Source organism: Chaetura pelagica, unplaced genomic scaffold (assembly GCF_000747805.2).
Source record: "Chaetura pelagica isolate M959 unplaced genomic scaffold, ChaPel_1.0 scaffold455, whole genome shotgun sequence".
Classification (NCBI taxonomy): Eukaryota; Metazoa; Chordata; class Aves; order Apodiformes; family Apodidae; genus Chaetura; species Chaetura pelagica.
The window spans coordinates 226,603-245,780 of record NW_009953483.1 but is presented as its reverse complement, the minus strand read 5'-3'; the positions used below and the strand labels follow the sequence as shown (position 1 = coordinate 245,780).

The window sequence follows — 19,178 nt, the reverse complement described above, 5'->3', positions numbered from 1 at the left end:
TGCCACAGCTGGAGACAGAATACAGGACCAGATGGATGACTAGTGTTAGCAGCAGATATTTTTAAAGTTCTTAAAGATAAGCCGAAGGAGGCCTCTTCCCCTCATTCTGCTGGGTACCACAGCCTACTCCTGTTTGGGTGCTGGCACCCCTCTGACCTGGCTGTGGGCTAGTTTGGGGTTTAACCTGGTAGAAAACAAACTTCTTTTGCTGCTGTAGCCACCCTCAACTGGCTTACTATGGGTTTGGGGTGATAATGCTTCACTCAGGCAATGCTGAGAGGAACCAAGGGGTTTTGAGCATCCATGTGCCCCCAGACATCAGTAACACTAAGTCCATGAAGAGTGCATCTGGCAAATGACTCTTATTTCACAGCACTTCCACTTTGCAAAGCTGGGCAGTTTCATAGGCCAAAAAATCTAGCTCAAATGGCAGGTTGTGGCAGCATCTGCCTTTGTAGCCCAGAGGGAAAAGGTGTTCTACACAACACCACGGACCCTTTAAAGAAAGGTTTATGATTTATGTTCACAGGCACTGTGAGCCTGACGGTGCCTTTAAGGTCCCAACACCACATGCCAGCAGAGCAGGGTGTGCTGTGGACACAGGGCTGGGCACCTTACCAAAGTGATAACAGGGCTGGAAGAGCAGTCTGGAGAGACTTGGGCACACAGGCCATGCCAGACTTCATCCAGACAGGGAACCTTTCAAGGTCCCTCCAAGCTTTATTGTTTCATGGTTTGCTAGGTGTCAGCAGTGTTAAAGTTGGGCACTGGGATGCTCAGTACACTTTTGAATCCACCCCTCTGGACAGTATTACAAGTAACATCAAAAACAATGGCTTTTAAAAAAATCAGCATTTGTGAGGTTCGTAGTTTTCCAGAATTTCTGTTTTCTCAGTTTAGGTGGTCCAAGGGCCCTACAGCTAACACCCAAAAGCTTCAGCCTACAAACTGCCACCTAGTTCATCTTCTGAAAAACAAAGTCTCAAACTGAACATCTCCAGTGTCACAGCAACTGTACACAGAAAAAAAACCTTAAGCAAATCCCAAAGGGAGAGTCAGGTTGTCCTAGTCATCATCTTACGCGGCTATTTCTCCCTGGGTGTTTCCACCAGTCTCTAGAGAACTAAAAATAAAATGCTGGCTCTAGCAGTAACAGAACTTAGAGCTTCTTCCCTTGTTCAAGGCACTGCTCCCACCCACGCACTGCACCCATCGCCCTCACCTGTGTCCTGCTGCACTTGAACTGGGTCGCTCAAACAAACCACCACCAAGACGAGCTAATTTTAGCTCAGTTCATTGCAGTGGTCCAGTTGTGGGTTTTTTGTGACAGTATCTCATGAAACTATGACCTGAATTCTGGTCACAGTAACTGCTAATTGAACTTCACCCATCTTTTGCTCAGTAAGAAATCCATACAGCAGACAGACAAATACATGCAGCTGGTGGATGAGAAGCCATTCATTTTATTTGGAATTCAACTCTGGAGAACAATACTGTTCTCAGAGCTAATGGTAGCCTTTCCACTGCTAAACTAGCAGACATCCCCTGGACCGAAAAGAGAATTTGAAAAATTGTATTTTAAATCTCAATCTTGCCCTCTACACAAAAGACAGGGCAGATACAATACCCAACCCATGACGATCATGACCAGCTCCAGGGCTTGGAACTATACATTACATCTTCTGCTCACAAAGAAAATGAAGGCTCTCCCACTTCCATGTGGACACCTTGGGTTCTCACACACAGGGACAGGTCAAGTGCCAGCAGTAAGGGTTTGCTTCAAGGACCATTTCTGTGCTCCTAATCATTCTGGTAGATCCTAACTGGCAAATTCCCACATAAATATGAATGTACTGAGTTTCCTTCTTGCTTTGCTTATTGTACTACAAAATGTTACTAAATCAGTATCTGTAGACATGAGCATCCCAGAACACAAAAGACTCATCTTTCTGTTACACCAGAAGCTGACTGTAATGTAAAGGAAATGAGGCATTTGTTTTTAATAAAGGAAAAAAAAAACAACAGTGTGATCCATACAATTTTTGCAAGAAGTTGCCCTTTTTTGTGGGTTGGTAAAGCAGTGTTACCTCCTGAAATTCACATCTGAAAGTCACATCTGAATTACATCCGCTGAAGACAGTTTTGGCTTAAAGTTTGTGCTTCTAGACCATTTCTAGACTGCCAGAACACTGCACAAAACCACATTCCACTGGTGCTATTCCATGCAGCTAGGAAGTCTGTTCAGAAAAGTCTTGGTAACAGAAATAGCAGCTTGACATCGCGTCAGGAAGAGATGGACCTGCCACCACAAGAGATGTTTTAGCCCCAGTTCTCCGCACCTGCCTAGGTCAACCCACTTCTCTTCACCAGTCATTTTCTGCATCATTAAATAACACTCACAACACTACAAAATACAGATTAAAATTAAGGCAATTTACAAGGGTGGTACACAACAGCATGATGTGTACAGCTGGCTCCCCAGCCAGGAGAATGAATTTGTCCTGATATAAAAGATCACACTTACTGTATGTGTGCAGAACAGTGGCTGTTATTAACCCTCCCAGGTCTTTCACATCTTCAGTTTATGATGTCTGCTATTACCTATTTCTATGTTGCTGTGATATACATAGCAATAGAGATTCTTAGAACAGAATCACAGAATTGTTTTTGTTGGAATAGATGTTTAAGATCATTGAGTTCTTGATAGAACACAGCTTCATCTACAGTTACTGGTGAATTAACACATACCACATTAACATCTTTATTATATATTAATGTAATACATCATATGACATAGCATGTTCTATTATAGCTATAAAGCACATAGGTCTGTAGAGCTGTAGGAAGACATTTTAATGGTGTACACTTTGTAACACCACAGCTTCAGGGACACACCGCGACATCTCTGCTCCACTTGGTGCCCTACTCCACCAGTAAGGAGCTGGGATCTTCACTACACCCAGGAGAATCCCATCAGCACTGGTAGATGGTAGAAGGAGAAATACAAAGCAGACACCAAGTTGTGCACTTGAAACCCCTGCAATCTTTGCATTATAGTCCCTGCTCTTGGAAATCACTGTCTCAGGAAAATGAATGATCTTTCTGCCTCAGTTTCCTGAATGTAAAATTGTGGTAGTGAACTTTGTTGCAAGCTGAATGCAAACTTGCATATAAACATTTAATTTGTGGTAAAATTAATTGTTTCCATCTAACTTAACATACCATACAAAATATAATAATAGAATATTTTATGTTGGTAGAGACCTCTAGAAGTCACCTCCCCTTCCTTAAGGAAAGCAAGATCAATTTTGATGTTACATCAGGTTGTTCAGGTCCTGTCAGTTTTGAATATTTCCAACAATAGACTGCACATCTCTGGGTACTTGTTCCCATGTTTGACTACGTTCACAGTGCAATATTACTCCTTCTATGTAATCCTCCTTGGAGCAACCTGTGCCCTTGGCCTTTCATCTTGCCACTGTGCACTGCTATCTTCTTCATCACTTATCACCATTAGCTGACAACAGTGGTTCATTCCCCCTAAGCCTTCTCCAGGCTGAACAATGCTTCTGTTGAGAAGACATGGGGATGCTCTTATGTCATGACAAAAGAACCCATGAATATGCTTAACTAGAGAAATGAGTTTTCATCTTCTGCTCTAGCTGCTGTCAACCAAGTGAAGCAGCCACCACTTCACAGAACCACAGAATAGTCATGGTTGGAAATGACCTCTGAGATCACCAAGTCCAACCATAAAAAACCAAACCAACAAACCAAAACACGAAAAAAAACCCAAAAAACCCCCCCAAAAAACACCACAAACAGCTTTACCCATACCTCACCATGAACTCTACTACAGCTTAACTCTTCATCAATTTTGCCAACATGTGAGCTTGTGTGAACATTTAATAACCCTGTCAGCTGAAAATGCATCAAGTGGCTTTAGACTTAGTTAGGAAAATAATTTTTAATAGTCTTTGCTCAGGGAATGACTCCACAGGCAGCTGTGCCAGCAGAGCAGAAGAGCAATCACTGGCAAATGGGTGGGTTTGTCCAAGTCTGCTGGGAAGGCAAAAAGCCTTACTCCCTGCAACTGCAGCTCCAAAAGGATCAACACAGCATCAGCCAGTTAGGCCCTACCTCCCATAAGCTCAGGTTTCTACGCTTGATAAAGTTATTTTCCTGAGGCTTTGGCAAATCTTTCCAAGTCCTCAGCAGAGTAGTAATTGTTAACAACAACATTTACACAGGTGCATGAACTTTCTGTTCCAACTTGCCAGTCAAAATGTCACAAGGATTAGTAAGAAGAAAAATGCAGCACCAAGAGAACCTGGTTAAGCACACCCATGCATGTGACATTCAGCCAGAGAAAACAAAATAAGGAAAAGTGTTTTCTAATCCTTACAGGGTAAGAAGCTTAAGTCAGTCTTATAAAGACATTTTGTCTTGTCATACCAGCCTACCACCCCGAAGCTGCTCTAGGAAGCCTACTCCACATGGTATCTCCCAGGGGTATTCCAATGATCAAAGTCTGAACAACAAATGTTCAATGACCATTTTGAAGTTGGTTGGATGTGTATTTCTGTTTTAAAAACTTCTGCTGAAACAACTTAGCTAAGAGTCATGGTCACAGCTGATGATCAACTACCTAACTACGAAGACTTTTGAGTTGTAAACTACTAGAATGCAAAAGCCAGGGGCAAGGTTCAGGCACAGTGATGCAGTTCACATGGTTTATGCCCTTGCACTATCGACTCCAGGAGTAAGAAGCCCTTCTGAATTACCTTCTGCTGTGCTGGTGCAGTGCGTATCCATGGCAGTCAGAGGGAGCAACGATACTATGGATGAAAGTCAGGCCTCTTTCGGGGTCCCTCAGGTTTTCAAAAGTACAATACAGACATGTCTGGATCCTGTTCATGCCTGTCCATTTTCACATTGATACAGTTAAGCCAGCCAAGTTCTTGCATGCACATTTATCATTCCTCGACCTCCATCAAAACAATCAGAAGAAAATGAAAGTTCACAGTTACACAATATTTTTTTATGGAAGTTACACACACCCACTTTACAATTTGGCCCACTCTCTCTGCCTTAGCTTTCAAAATTTATGTTTCTGCTAATCAGCAGCTGAGCACAGGGGGGAGATAGGACTCAATAATACTCTGCCCTGGAAAGTTCAGCTGCTTTAGGTGCAGGTGTGTGTCAGCACAGAGGCGGCAGCTGAGCAGTGAAGGGACAACAGGGCAGCCATGCTCTCAGCTCAGGAGCAGAACAGGGGCAGAACAGGGCTCAGCTCTCCACTCCTCTTCTGCCAGAACATTTTCACCAATGAAGGTCAGACTTGGACCATGCCAAAATCCACAGAAATAGCAAACTGCCAGTGAAGCCACGACACCAGTGCCAGCCCCGTGGAGGGGAGCACCAGCATGTAGACGTGACCCTCGAAAAAAGCCAAGTGCAACCCACAGACTTCCCTCTCAAGGTGTTCTTGCATTGGGTCCTGCCCACTGCTACAGGTATTAACTCCTACTGGCTCTATCAGTGGTAATGACAAGAAAGAGAGACCAAAGTAAGTACAGTACTTTGTACTTGACAACAGTTTCTCTCAAGACAAATTTTATATTGCAAACAAACTAAACTAGTCATCAAATATCTTGATTGAAGCTCTCCCTGTCTTCACCAAGATGCAATTCCACCTTACTGTTGTGTCAGGACACTCCTCCCTCCAAATGTCCTCTGCTGTACACTCTCCAGAGGGGAAGTGAAATGTTAATTCTCCCATTAGCTCTTTCATGCCTTCAGCCAAATGTCCTTACCTTACTGTTTGAGTCAGATTTCTGACTATTTTCTTCCTGTAAAAGGGATTTAGAGGGTAATTCCTCATTAATAAGAATATTACAATTCTTATTAAGAATTCTTTGTTAATGACAGATCCGCCAAACACATGACTAAACTAATTTATACAGTGCTTATTCCTGGCAATACTTGTACTCTGAATTTCTGATGTCCAGCGATTAACAAACTGGAGCACTACTATGAATCCTCTCCAGGCATAAACAGGCACACCACCATTTCCATGAGCACCAGGAGACAGAGGGCAGCTACGCTGCCAAAATCCTGGCTTGGCCTCCCAGCTCTGCTGCAAGCTACTCCTTTCTCATGTGTTTCAGCCACAGAGGGGCAGCTTCTGAAAGCTACTTTATTGGGATCTTCCCAAAGAGCAGAAAGATGGCTGGGAAAGCCTGCTCCACCTGCCACACAGCTGCTCCACCTCCACAGGTGTGACGCCTTGCCCTAGGCAGTCACAGTCACACCATGGCAGTAACATCGTGACCCCACCAAGTCCACAACACCCAGCTTTGAGCATCCTTTCAGCCCCAGCATGGGTGAAGGCGAACAGGGATTCTTCCAGCCAGAGCTGCAGGAAGTTAAATTCAACAAGGTACAAACACTGCCCATTTTTAAGGGAGGACTGCTTATCAAAACATTAGGAAAAACCACAATAAACCTTTTGACAGGAAACACCCCTTACTCTGCACTTGACTTGTACTTCAACCAACCTGGCTCCCACACCACCTTCAGCAGTGGCCTACAGCTTACACAGTATTTTACTACTGACCATTGGGTTCCGATGTCCTCCTCAGCTGTATGCCAATGTCCACAGCCTGTTCCCTCTCCACCGTCAGCCCAGCCAGCAAATCTAGTGCTGCCTGCACCAAACAGAAAGGCTGGCCCATGGTGATGAAAGACTCCCACACAGTTCAATATATTCTTTGGCAGAAAATTGAGATTAAAAAGCAGGCTGAAGTCAATTACTATTTGTGAAACTGGAGTATCCTGGTTACAGAGCTTGTAACCATAGCAATCATTTAAATGAAGCTTTAAAGAAAATATTCCTTTGTTACTAAGATGTTGATCTTTGATTCTGACTCAGTTTCTTGATGTTCCTCTTGTTGCAGGTCTCTGAGGTGCTACCTTCCTCCAGGTCTTATAGAAGACATGGGAAAGGAAGAGCTCAATTCAGAGTTGCTGAGCATCCTCAACTAGTATTTGTGTCTTGTGCCAGTAGAATAATGCTTCCTAAACATATGATTATGTTGGTTGATGATGGTTGATAAGATCCAATATGATCAATATGATCCAGCAACATGCATTTGCAGCCCAGGGCTGCATTAAAGTGTGGCCAGTAGGGTCCAGGGAGGTTTCTCCCCCTCTGCTCCACTCTCATGAGACCCCACCTGGAGTACTGTGTCCAGTTCTGGGGCTCCCAACAAAAGAAAGACATGGACCTGTTGGAGCAAGTCCAGAAGAGGGCCACAATGACGATCTGAGGGCTGAAGCACCTCTCCCATGAAAACATGCTGAGAGAGTTGGGGTTGTTCATCCTGGAGAAGGCTCTAGGGAGACCTTATAGTAGTCTTCCAGTACCTGAAGGGTGCCTACAGGAAAGCTGAGGAGAGATTTTTTACAAGGGTATGTAGGAGATGAGGTGTGATGGTTTTAATCTGAAAGAGGGGAGATTTAGGTTAGACATTAGGAAGAAATTCTTTAGTGTGAGGGTAGTGAGACACTGGCACAGGTTGTCCAGGGAAGTTGTGGAAGCCCTGTCCCTGGAAGTGTTCAAGGGCAGGTTGCATGGGTTCTGAGCAACATGCTCTAGTGGGAGGTGTCTCTGCCCATGCAGGAGGGTTGGATCTAGATGATCTTTAAGGTCCCTTCCAACCCAAACTGTTCTGTGATTCTGTATGAAAGATCAGTTTGCCATTGGGGATTGGAAGGTTCATGAACATTTTACAAGTAGTCAGCTAGCAAGGATGTTTCTTAGAACAAATCCCAGGCAATTAAACTGAGCCTACTATCAACGACACTCCAAAAAGATCAGGCACTGAAGGAAGGAAAAAAAAAATAAAAAAGGGGGAAAAAAAGGCAGAAGTATTTGGCAATTGGCAATTTACATTATTTAAGTCTCCTTGCTTTTATGGCTGGATTGCTTCTATCTCCAAAGACTCCATTTCACAGTTATGACACAGTTATGACTTATTAGTAAGAGTCACGCAGGCATCACACAAAGGCAGCATTGATCTGTAATTCTGTAACTCTGTCTGGATAACCAGGGAGATTTTTATTTTGAAAAGATCTTGCCGGAGATTTTATGTTTTTCAACTGCTCATTAAATGATTACGTAGCCAGGAAAATGGGACACAGAAGAGGTAAGATGGATGTGATCTGCACACGCATTTTTCTCACAAGAAAACAAGTGCAGAGCATGTTTAACAAAACGGAGTAGCTTCAGGGTTACGTTATATATTGGAGCCAGATGTAAACTTTTCAGTATACAGCACTCCAAGCAGGTACATTTTGGAAACATTTTTCTTCATGGAAGCAAGAAGCAAATTTCTTCTTGGAACATGGCTTCAGAGGTACTCCTGGATGCCACCAGGGCTGGTTCAGCCCCGCAGGCTTTGCTCACGTGAGCATCACATCAGGCAGTCTGTGAGTTAAGGAGTTCTACCAGCTACTGTAGTTTCTCTGCATATCCCATTGATGTTGGTTGGACATCAATGAATGAAATGTAAATATGCAGGAATTCTGGTGACTAATATGTATCTTAAAGGCCAAAAAATACTCACGTACCAAGTCAATGACAAAGCACAGCAGCTGTAGCCTTAACAGGAAAGCAGGTTTTGTTATATATGGCCAGGTTTTACTAGAATCAGAATGAACAGCAACTGTTTCACAGAATACTGACAGAATAAATCAAATATGAATATAGCTGTGTGAAACCTGGGCATGTATTTTTAGGTGCACACGCCCACACACATATGCAGCTTGAATAGTTCATTCCCCTACACTGATACAATCAGAGATGCCTCCAGCAGGAACATGAGCCCAGGCATGCTCCTAACCCAATTTGCCTGTGCCACCCATATTTTACCAACATACTGTATCACGTAACAGCTTGAAAAGATTTTTAAGTGACTTTTTCTTTCCTCCACATTTTCACCGGGCTACTCAGTTTCTTTCAGCAAACCAGTAATTACTGCAACAGATCAAACCTTAAGTTCTGCAGTTCAGTGCTCAGTACAATATGCTTCCCAAAAAAAAGTGGTAAAGACTGCAGTAATTAAACTGGGGAAAGAGCTTTCCCGAAGTATCAGTTCTCATTTAGTTTTCCCCCACAGGTTTAAGGCTTAAATCATACCCTACAATCCCTGCAGCAAGATATCAGTATGGAACCACCATGTTCACTTACAGTTACTTGATGGTAGCTTATTTACATTTCCACCTCATAAACAGATCCTGGTATTTGAAGAGGCAGCCATCCAGAGTGTTTTCCACAATTAACACAACAGTTTTTTCAGCTTGAAGGTTATTACAGCCAGCCACAGTATCTACTTCCAAAACCAAACCAAACAGCTACAGATGGATGTTTAGAGTGTTTCCAATCTCCAAATCACATCTCATCTATCTAGAGGCATTGCCCTCCTTCCTCTGTGGCAGTATTTGCTTTACCTTTTTTATGTCCAGATAGCCTTGATCATTTACATCCCTCCTGACCTTCTCTATGGTAATATGCAAAGGCTGAAAAACCATGCTGTAAGCATATGGAGCAAGGTTTGCTAAAATGCAGGATTAGATGATTAGTCAGACTGCTAAAACCTTACACACGAAGCAAGGATTTAAGGCTCCTTCCAGTGCAACTGGGTTTCACAGATGAAGCTTTCAGTTGTAACACAGGAAACCCTTTTTCCTAGTGCTACTGTACTGCATCCTCCCTTGCAGAAGCCCTTCTGCTATTTCTTAGGCACCAGAAGTCATTTTACCATTAACATATTCAACCAGAAGTGAAGGATTCAGCACTCTGCCCTCTATCTATCCTCACTGGCAGCAGCTAGGGCAGCACCCAGCACAGCACCTGGGTGTTTCCAAAACAGTTGGAGCAGGACATGCTATGATGAATAAGCATTTCCAATGTCAACAAAGTGAACTGGACTTTCCTTTGGCAATGGGACACACTACACATAAGGAAAAACTTTTCAGTGACAGAACATTGGAACAGGCTGCCCAGAGGTTTTTAAGTCTCCTTCTCTGGGAACATTAAAAACCTGCCTGGACATGTACCTGTGTGAGCTTCTCTAGGTGATCCTGCTCTGGCAGGAGGGTTGAACTAATGACCTTTCGAGGTCCCTTCCAACCCCTAACATTCTGTGATACACCCCACACCCCCTTTCAGTATAGCAGTCTTCAAAATGACGTCAAAGCTTTGTTTTAGTTGACAATGAGAACCTGTTTTCACTGTGGCCTTCAAAACTGAAGGTGATTAGATTAAGTCTCTACAAGGAGCAGGTGTAAGAAACTAATCAAGAGAAGAACGGGGGAAGAACAACCCACACCATTAGCTGTCTGGTATTTATTACTTTTTAATACAGAGAAGTCACAACAAAATATTCTCTAGGAACACACGCAAATGATATCATAACCAATTATTTTAATTTCATCAACATTCATTTGCTATGTACATATTCTTCCATCTGAAAAAGTGCAATCCAAAAATGTCTCAACAAGAAACCTTTATGGAAAAGTATCTTTTTGAGGGGTTTTCTCACCAGTGGCCTTACACGTGTCCTCGGTTGCCTGCAAAATGAAGAGTATATGCTGGGGGGAAGGAAGAAATTGGAATATTCCCTGTTCTCCTACTTAGATTAATTTTTAATACTCTGCTCACTACTGGAGACATTAATGCAAATAGACTGTAGGATAGTCTGTGAGCTGCCTATAGAACACTGTTGTTTTAATGACTCCGCAGCATTAGAAAGAACACGAATTTCAGGCTGATTACGGGTAGATGTCAAATTACACATGTAAAAGAGGTCCATTATGTTAGTTATGGTTATCAAAATTTACTTGTAAACATCCTAGTGATGGATGAATTCATTTTTACACATCCAAAATATGAAGTCTATCTAAGTGCAAGCCTCTCCTATGGAAAACAGAGTTAACTACTGGAAAGAAAAGCATTTGCACATGCAACTCCTATAACTATCACAAGGAGTATCGTGCATTTAAGAGGAGTAGAATGAGTCTCCAAATTCAGAGGACTGTATTCTCATTTACAAAACAGGTTTCAGGCACAATTTAATCTGACCACAGGCCAGATTTAAAAGAACACACAGCATCAGAAAAATGAAAGGTAATGAAGAGTAAACTTTAGCCAAACAAGCAAAGCAAGCAGCTCCCTAGCGAGGGAAATAATTTCCCTTTTGACACATTTGAAAGCTCATGGCTAATTCCAGTGCTTGTCAAGATGGACAGCAATCAAACTGCTGTCTCATTTAACTTCTGAAGTCGCTATTAGGTGCCAAAGAAGTTACCTCTGCCTTTGTACTTACACAAAGCCCAGCTGAAACTCTCATGGCCAAAGGGCAGGCCTCACTGCTTGACTGGAATCTACAGAAAATACATTTTGCAGTAACCCAAGATCGGTTTTAAGAACCAGCAAGAAGCAGGGAAAGCATTCTCTACAACTTAGGAACAATTTACTTTGGAGCGAAAGTTCAGAGGAATCTTTCCATCACGGGTCATTTTTACAGTGCTGCATGTGCTGCTAGCCTCCAGTCGAGAGATGTGTTTTGCAAGAAAACAGGCATTTCCTCAAGCAGTAGATAAGCGGACAGAGAAGGAATATGTTTTCTTGGATTGATTTGTAGGTAACTTCTTGTGACTTTACTCGGCTCTCGAGAGACCCCACCTGGAGTACCATGTTCAATTCTGGAGTCCCCCAAATAAGGACATGGAGCTCCTGCAGAGAGTCCAGAGGAGAGGCACAAAGATGATCAAAGGGCTGGAGCTCCTCTCCTATGAAGACAGGCTAGGAGAGTTGGGGTTGTTCAGCATGGAAAAGGCAGCTCCAGGGAGTCCTCATAGTGGCCTTCCAGTATCTGAAGGGCTTACAGGAAAGCTGGGGAGGGATTTTTTACAAGGGCTTGTAGTGAGAGGACAAGGGGTAATGGATTAAAATTGTAAGAGGGTAGATTTAGGTTAGACATTAGGAGGAAATCCTTTAGTGTGAGGGTGGTGAGACACTGGCACAGGTTGCCGAGGGAAGCTGTGAAAGCCCCATCCCTGGAAGTGTTCAAGGGCAGGTTAGATGGGCTCTGAGCAACCTGGTCTAGTGGGGGGTATCTCTGCCTATGCAGAGGGTTTGGAACTAGATGGATCTTTGAAGGTCTCTTCCAACCCAAACCATTCTATGATCTGTGCCAACATAAGCCCTCTGTGCAGCTCGGGTATTACTAGAAGAGTGGCTGATGCTAAAATGAGCTAATTCTGCAGTTGGAGTTTTATGTGCACATTAATTCCTTAACTTAGCAGAAAGCATAATTCTCAGTCCATGCTTTTTTGGCATCTGCCTTTTTTGTTTTCTTTCCCAGGGTGGCAGAGTATCAGGGCCATTTTCAAGATCTTTATTTCAACAGAGACACTCTTTAAAAAGATTCTAATTGGGAAAAACCAAACAACTTCAGAAGAAACAAGTAATAATCCCACCTTGTGAACAGAAACAGAACCCACACCTCTCAAGTGGACAAACACTCCATAAACACACCATGGAGGAAAAAACAAAAACAAACAAACAAAACACTCCCATAAATGTCGACTGGCTTGAGAAACCAAGCAGAAGATCCATGACCTATTTAAAAAAAATAATAAATTACAGAAGTGAGAAATGGGAACCAAAAAACAACTGCTGAGTCTAAAGGGCAAAGCCCTCTGACACAAATTCAGACTATGCCTAATGCATAGTCTATTATGTACAGCACAGAGGCATGTAGAAAGTAAATATGCTAAGTCTGCTTTCTTAAAAAGTCTCCAGATTTTTAGATCCTGGACTTAATACAATTTTGAAAGACAAGGGTTCAGCAATCAGTTGTTTTAAAAAGCAGTGCTGTGTTTTGTACTCAGTACCTCTCAGCTCTTACAGGTTGGACAGCCCAGGTCCCACTTGATGGAACTCCCTCCACACCAGTCTGCAGCAGGCAGCAAAGCCTTGGCTCCAGCAGACACATACAAACACATCCCCATTCAGCTCCGCCTTCTCCTTCCCTAAAATGTCTGTGAAGAAACACCTTTAAATAAAGCATGTTAAGATCTCCAGCTTGTTTTGGTATGACCAGATGACCTGCCCAGCCCCAGTGGAAGCAGCACTATTGCCTATGGTCTATCAGTGAGGACAATGCTCACCCAATGCACAAAGCAGGAAGACACTGTGCCAAAAAATCTTGATTTGTTTCAAGATTGCATTTTCTGGCAAACATTTACATTCACTTGTCACAACACCTTAATTTACCCCATCTCAGAAAATCTGAAAGAAAGCCTGCTGAAGTGACATGGCAGTGCAGTGCCAGCTTCTATGCCCATGGGAACCAGTGCAAAAGGCTGAATTAATTCAACAGTAACGGGACGGTTTCTTTCCAAGGATTTCCCATTTCTACCAAACTGGAAGGGCAACAACCCTCTACAGTTACCCACTTTCCAATCAGACATATTTCTCTGTCCTGTACGTCTCCACAAGCCCTTCCTATAAACTGTATTACAATAATAATTAAAAAAAAACAAGAAAAAAACCCAAAAACCAAACTAAAACAAAAAAAAACCAAATCATTTTTAGCTGAAATTTACCCCACACGTGGGATATATTCCAAGGCCATTAAATTGGCTTGTCTCCAGCCTTCACAGAGATCTTGTCAGGAGAATTCTAGTTTTAACAACATGTATATATACATATTAATATGTACACAGACAAAGAAGCTGCTTTTTCAGTTAGAAAAAAAATTAAATTTCATCACAGAATGAATTCTATAAAAAGATATGTAATAAAGTTGAAATACCCATAAAATAGCTATTACTAAAGCAAAGCTTTCGTCAATAAGCCTCCAAAACTTTAAATGAAGAAAATGGCTTCACGAAGTGGTAGTCTAGATTTCCACAGTGAGGACACTGCTGAACGTTGCTGTATTCAGAGAAATACTGCATGCCAATCCGTACATCTATTACTGGCTTCCCACAGTGCTTACAGTTCAGTCGAGCCTGTAAAAGACAAACAAACAAACAAAAAAACCCTTTTTGAAATAACTAAAATCTCCACCACTTCTGGCCTCTGAAAAAGCGAGTATCACACACAGCCCCCTGCCCTGCCCACCCCAGGAGAGGGGGGAAGTCAGGAATGTGGCAGTACAGGGACCTGCTGGTAAGGATATCCCTCACCCGGAGTGATAACTCCCAGGCATACACAATGTTTCTCACATTTAATACCACCACCAAATCCTGGAGAGTAAGCTGCCTCCCACTCTGACTGACATGAGGCAGAGAATTTCAAAGTTTATATACACACGATTGTTTTGGGGATTCCTCAATCCTTAATAAATCATTAATGAAGCCTCAAAGCAAAGAGAGAAATTTTACATTTGTACCATGCAATTCAAGCATTTAGGTTGACATTTGAACACGATCTGTCTATGAAATGTATCAGCATTTTAATATTTTGGCTTAACAACTGTATAACTTGATCAATTTTATTAGCATGGCATGGTATCATCTCACTTTAGGTATCTATTTCAACATTTGTAATACATAACAGATTATACAAACTAAATATCACTTCAAGCACATGAACTATTCTACAAAATCCAACTGAGAAAGGACCAACATTAATGGGGTGGGGATATGAGAAATAACTAAAGGTCAAATGTGAGGACAGCTATTAATGCTCAGCAGTAACAAAAAACCCTACATCTTCAGAAGAAATCTGGCTGATTTCTATGGCAATCTTGATTTAAGGAATTTTACTGGGATAAGGAGAGGAAGAAATTATTAAAGTACTATTGCTGTTGAAACAAGGCTCAAAAAGAAAGAAACTATCACGTCCACAAGCCATCTGCTCTGCTTGAAAAAGCAGAAATTCTAAGACATGCAATCAAGTAGGGCATGGATTTGTATCATTTTCTTAACCAAAGTGTTGTTTTCCCTCTTGCTACTGTCCAGCACATCTGCTAGCTGCTAGTAACCTGACAGTGGCTGCAGTTCATTATCCTACATGCACATTTGTGATGTGTAATTGCGTATTTTGAAATAAGGTAGGGAATTATTCAAAATAGAAATTAGCAATGCAATTTGGAGTTAAATTATATATCTTATTTAAATGTCATTCTTCTGTAAGCACAGAATCATCTGAAACAATCACAGTGAAACAATAATGCGTATTATCTGGCAATCACAGTCACTGCAGCTAATGATTTTATAGTCAGTTCTGTTACTTTCCACGTACTGTCACACTGTCCATTAATCATATAATTAAGGCTCTTGTATAATGAGACCTTAATTCTTGTCTTGTACATTGAACAGAAGCAACACAGATTTAAAATTGCTGGCTTTTGTAGAGCTAGCAAGTCAGCATCACTGTTTTATTTTTAAAAGTCCTTATTTCAAAAAAAAGTTCCAGTCTCAAAAAGCACCTCTGTCTTTAGTTACAATTATTATCAATGTAATTTTATCCAGTAGCAGCAATAGCACTTGTCCTTTGAGCAAGACATTTTCATCAATATGTTAAATTTAAAATGAAATGGCATTTTGTATATTGACAAAACTATATTTTAGATTGCTCTTAAGTACACACAGTCCCATGAAGTTATTATACTTTGAATGAATGCATCTCTGTGAGGCTCTTGTTCTCGCCCAGGAACAACATCTGTGTGTCCAAACACAAACAGCCACCTCTCAAGCATCCTGAGCGAGCCATTCCCAAAGAGCTTTTCCCATACACGACTTGCACAACCGAAGTGCTCTCTGCCCACCATGACGTGGATAATTCTCTCGGACACTGACCACCCTGCTGCCTCAGGGACACGTCCACTCTGGAGTAACTCCAGGCCTTGGACGCTTCTCACTGAAGGTATAGATTAGGCAAGAACTAATGAAAACTAAGCTGCTTCAGGCTGTGGCAGAATAGCACCAGCAGAGTTAGATGCAGCAAAGATGAAGGAGAGCTGGGTAATCTCCAAGCACAAAGACTCTTTAGACCTTTCCATTCTCTTGGCTTTTTTGCTACTATTTTCCTATGATAAAACACGATTCAAGCAAGTAAAAGATACCTAAGTACATTAAATATTTGATAAAAACGTACAATTGTTACTAAAATATGACTGTAATTATATCTGATGCCAAACATACATGCTAGTCATCATTCTAAGCATAAAATTTAATTGTGAATGCACTTAAAGGGGCTTTATTTAAAAATGTTAACCAACGATCACTGCACTGGCTTTTGTCTGGCAATGGGCCTTTGTACCTTGTAAGCTAAGACAAAGGGACAGGGACTCCGCCAGCTTTCTTGTACAGCACTCATATGTACAGACTGGAAAGAAGGATGGAAGACGGGAAGGGAGAAGAGAAACACAAACCTTGGCTTTACTTATAATCAGTTGGAAATTCATCTTCTAAGTCTTACTTACTCATGGTTACTAACCTGACAACAGGGAGATGCTGCCAGAATATCGTAGGTGTACATAGTTCCCAGCTGATGCCAGCTTCCATCCCAGCGGGACTTGCACTTAATGCAGATAATTTTGTGAACCCCTTCTAAGCAGTCTACACAAACAGCATAGAGGTGCATAAGCCTTCCTGTGGACAGGAAACACATTTCTTAAGGACACTAGAACAGAGGATTAAAACAAACATTTCCAGCAATGTGTTACCTGCCCTTTAGTGATAAAAATCACAGCTTATTGATTTTTAAAGCTTTAAAGTGTGAATAATAAAGTAAAAAACATTTCTCTGAGGGAAATACAAAGGATTTGACTGGAAGCAAAACTCAAGAATTAGTAATCACCCTGCCCACCCTCTGTTCCACCACTTGCTGGTAGACCTTAGCAAAATAAAAGGAGTTGCTGAAGCTCTATGAACAGATGTCAGCTCAAGCTATATAATCTGCCACAGTGTTTCCAAAACCAGGAATGTGCCCTAGCTTCATCCCCACCTGACAGAAAAAGTGGAGAAGTGTTGAAGCTTATTAGCAAGTTGGGTACAGATTCATTTCACAACTTGCCAAAATCTGCCAGTGAAGAGGAAACTAAGGGCCTAATATTCATCACAGAAAAAAACAACAGCCAGAAGAGCAATTTACTTTCATGTACTTTTCTCCTGACCATTAATTTACAAGTATATTTAAAAGCATTATATATTACACATACACAGACTTTAACAAGCCATTCAGAACTATAAAGTTCTATCGTGACCTTAGGCTCTGTACCCACAATGATTTTAAAAACTGCATTATATCAACTTCCAAAAAAATAAAGCAGCTCAGACTTGAAAATGAAATATTTTCTTCGTGTAAATGTGACTAAACTCACCAATGCAAAATCCAAGATGCAAATTTCACACAAAACAAAAAGCCCTACACAAATTATGAAGATCTGGCATTTAGATTAAGCCTGATCTGTAGTGATTGAATCTATCTGTAGTTTAATAGTTGGCTATTCTGTAATATACCACATTTTGCACCACTACAGAAGACAAAGTTAAGTAGTGCTGCAGTGATAGACCAGCTACTAAGAAGGACTGCATATAATACGTGTGCATATTTTTGGATTACAATTTGTGCTGTTTAGCATCCAGGTACTGAAGACATCACAACCTGTAATTTAAAGAACACACACATCTTGTACTCTCTCTAGATAAAAAGGAATAAAATATTAACCATTAGTCCATACCAGATACTTGAAAACTAATGGCTTAATTTTAAACTTGTCTTGGTTTTTAAGCCAACTATTTTAGAAAAATGAGAAGACAAAGCAGATTCTTATTAAAATATCTATACAAATAAACTTGCTAGTATGAGCTGATAAAAAATGAGTTATTCCACATCGGAGTGTTCAGCTGTAGAAAATACAATGTGGTGAGACTACAGTGTAAATATAATAAACACTGTTCCTAAAGTGAACACTCAAGATTAGAGACTTTCAAATACTTCCACAAAAACAAGTTCTGTGCTATGCAGGAAAACAAAATAGTTCTCCTCATCTGAAGCTCTGCACTACTCCTACACATTAAAATATTGCACTTTCCCGACACTTAATTTTCAGGATCCCTGTTATATAGGAAACAAGGTACCTGATATCTTAAACATGCCTGAAATAAGAGAGATGGCTTTCTGTACTGAAGAGGAAGTAATACCCTGGAACAACAACTTGCAAGCTTTATTTCATTTCAAAGCATATGCCTGATAATAAACTGTTTTGTTCAGGACAAGGAGGTAAAAATTTTAACAACTGATTATTAATGGTATCTTGTCTGAGTAAGTTTTTCAAAGCTATCACCCAATGGTTAAGGGGCAATTAATTAAAAACAACATTCACAGAGTTTCATTCTTAGTGGCAAATGTTAACAAGTGACAAGTTTCAGTATTACTAAACCAGCTATTAGTACTGATAAAATGACAAGCACATTTGTGCATTCCTCCTTACCAAAAAAAATAAGCTCTGTTATCTCATATACGTATATTCTGATTACCTTGGAAATGTTTTAACTTGTGTATTTGCCTATCACGTCTTCTCTTTAAAGTGCATTAGGCAAGACAGAAACAGTAATGTTAGCATGAATACAGTTTAGTGACAGTGCACAGTGATTAAAAAAAAATAAATAATTAAAATATGAAGTTGTTGCGCAAAGGAATGTTATGTAACACAGATTATGACCATGCATGGGATACAACAAATTTTATTGAAAGAAGAGAAACTCAAGTGTTAAAACACCTCTCATTAATGCCTTCCCAACACACTTTTCAATGTATAATTCTATGGTTTTGATCACCAAACTACAAATACTTTCTCTGACTTATTTTAGCCATGCTGGCTGCCAGTGGGCTGCAGGATGGGCGTGTTTTGCCACGTGCCACCCTGACCATTTACTCCGGGACACAGCTTTCAGGAAATGCTGAAACATAGCCCACATCTGTTTGTTCCTCTAGGAAGAGAAAAGTATTACATACCTCAGCTCTCTACTCAGCTTGGAGCTGGGATATGATCAGGATGCAGTCTAAACAACTGGGAGTTGGGAAATAATTCTAAATCCCCCACTACACCATTGCTGCTTCAACACACCACATTAAAAGCTTGCTTTCCCTA

At 41.2% G+C, this 19,178-nt stretch overlaps 1 protein-coding gene across 1 annotated transcript in view; it reads right to left on the bottom strand.

Moving 5' to 3' along the window:
- Positions 1–13,920: 13,920 nt before the first annotated feature.
- Positions 13,921–19,178, bottom strand: part of HECA (headcase homolog (Drosophila)) — a 17,948-nt gene continuing 12,690 nt past the window's right edge. Inside the window, exons 3-4 of the mRNA XM_009998541.1 lie at positions 16,520–16,674; positions 13,921–14,085 (exon numbers count right to left, since the gene is read on the bottom strand). Coding sequence (XP_009996843.1) covers positions 13,921–14,085; positions 16,520–16,674 — 320 coding nt within the window. The remainder of the gene's footprint in view (positions 14,086–16,519; positions 16,675–19,178) is intronic.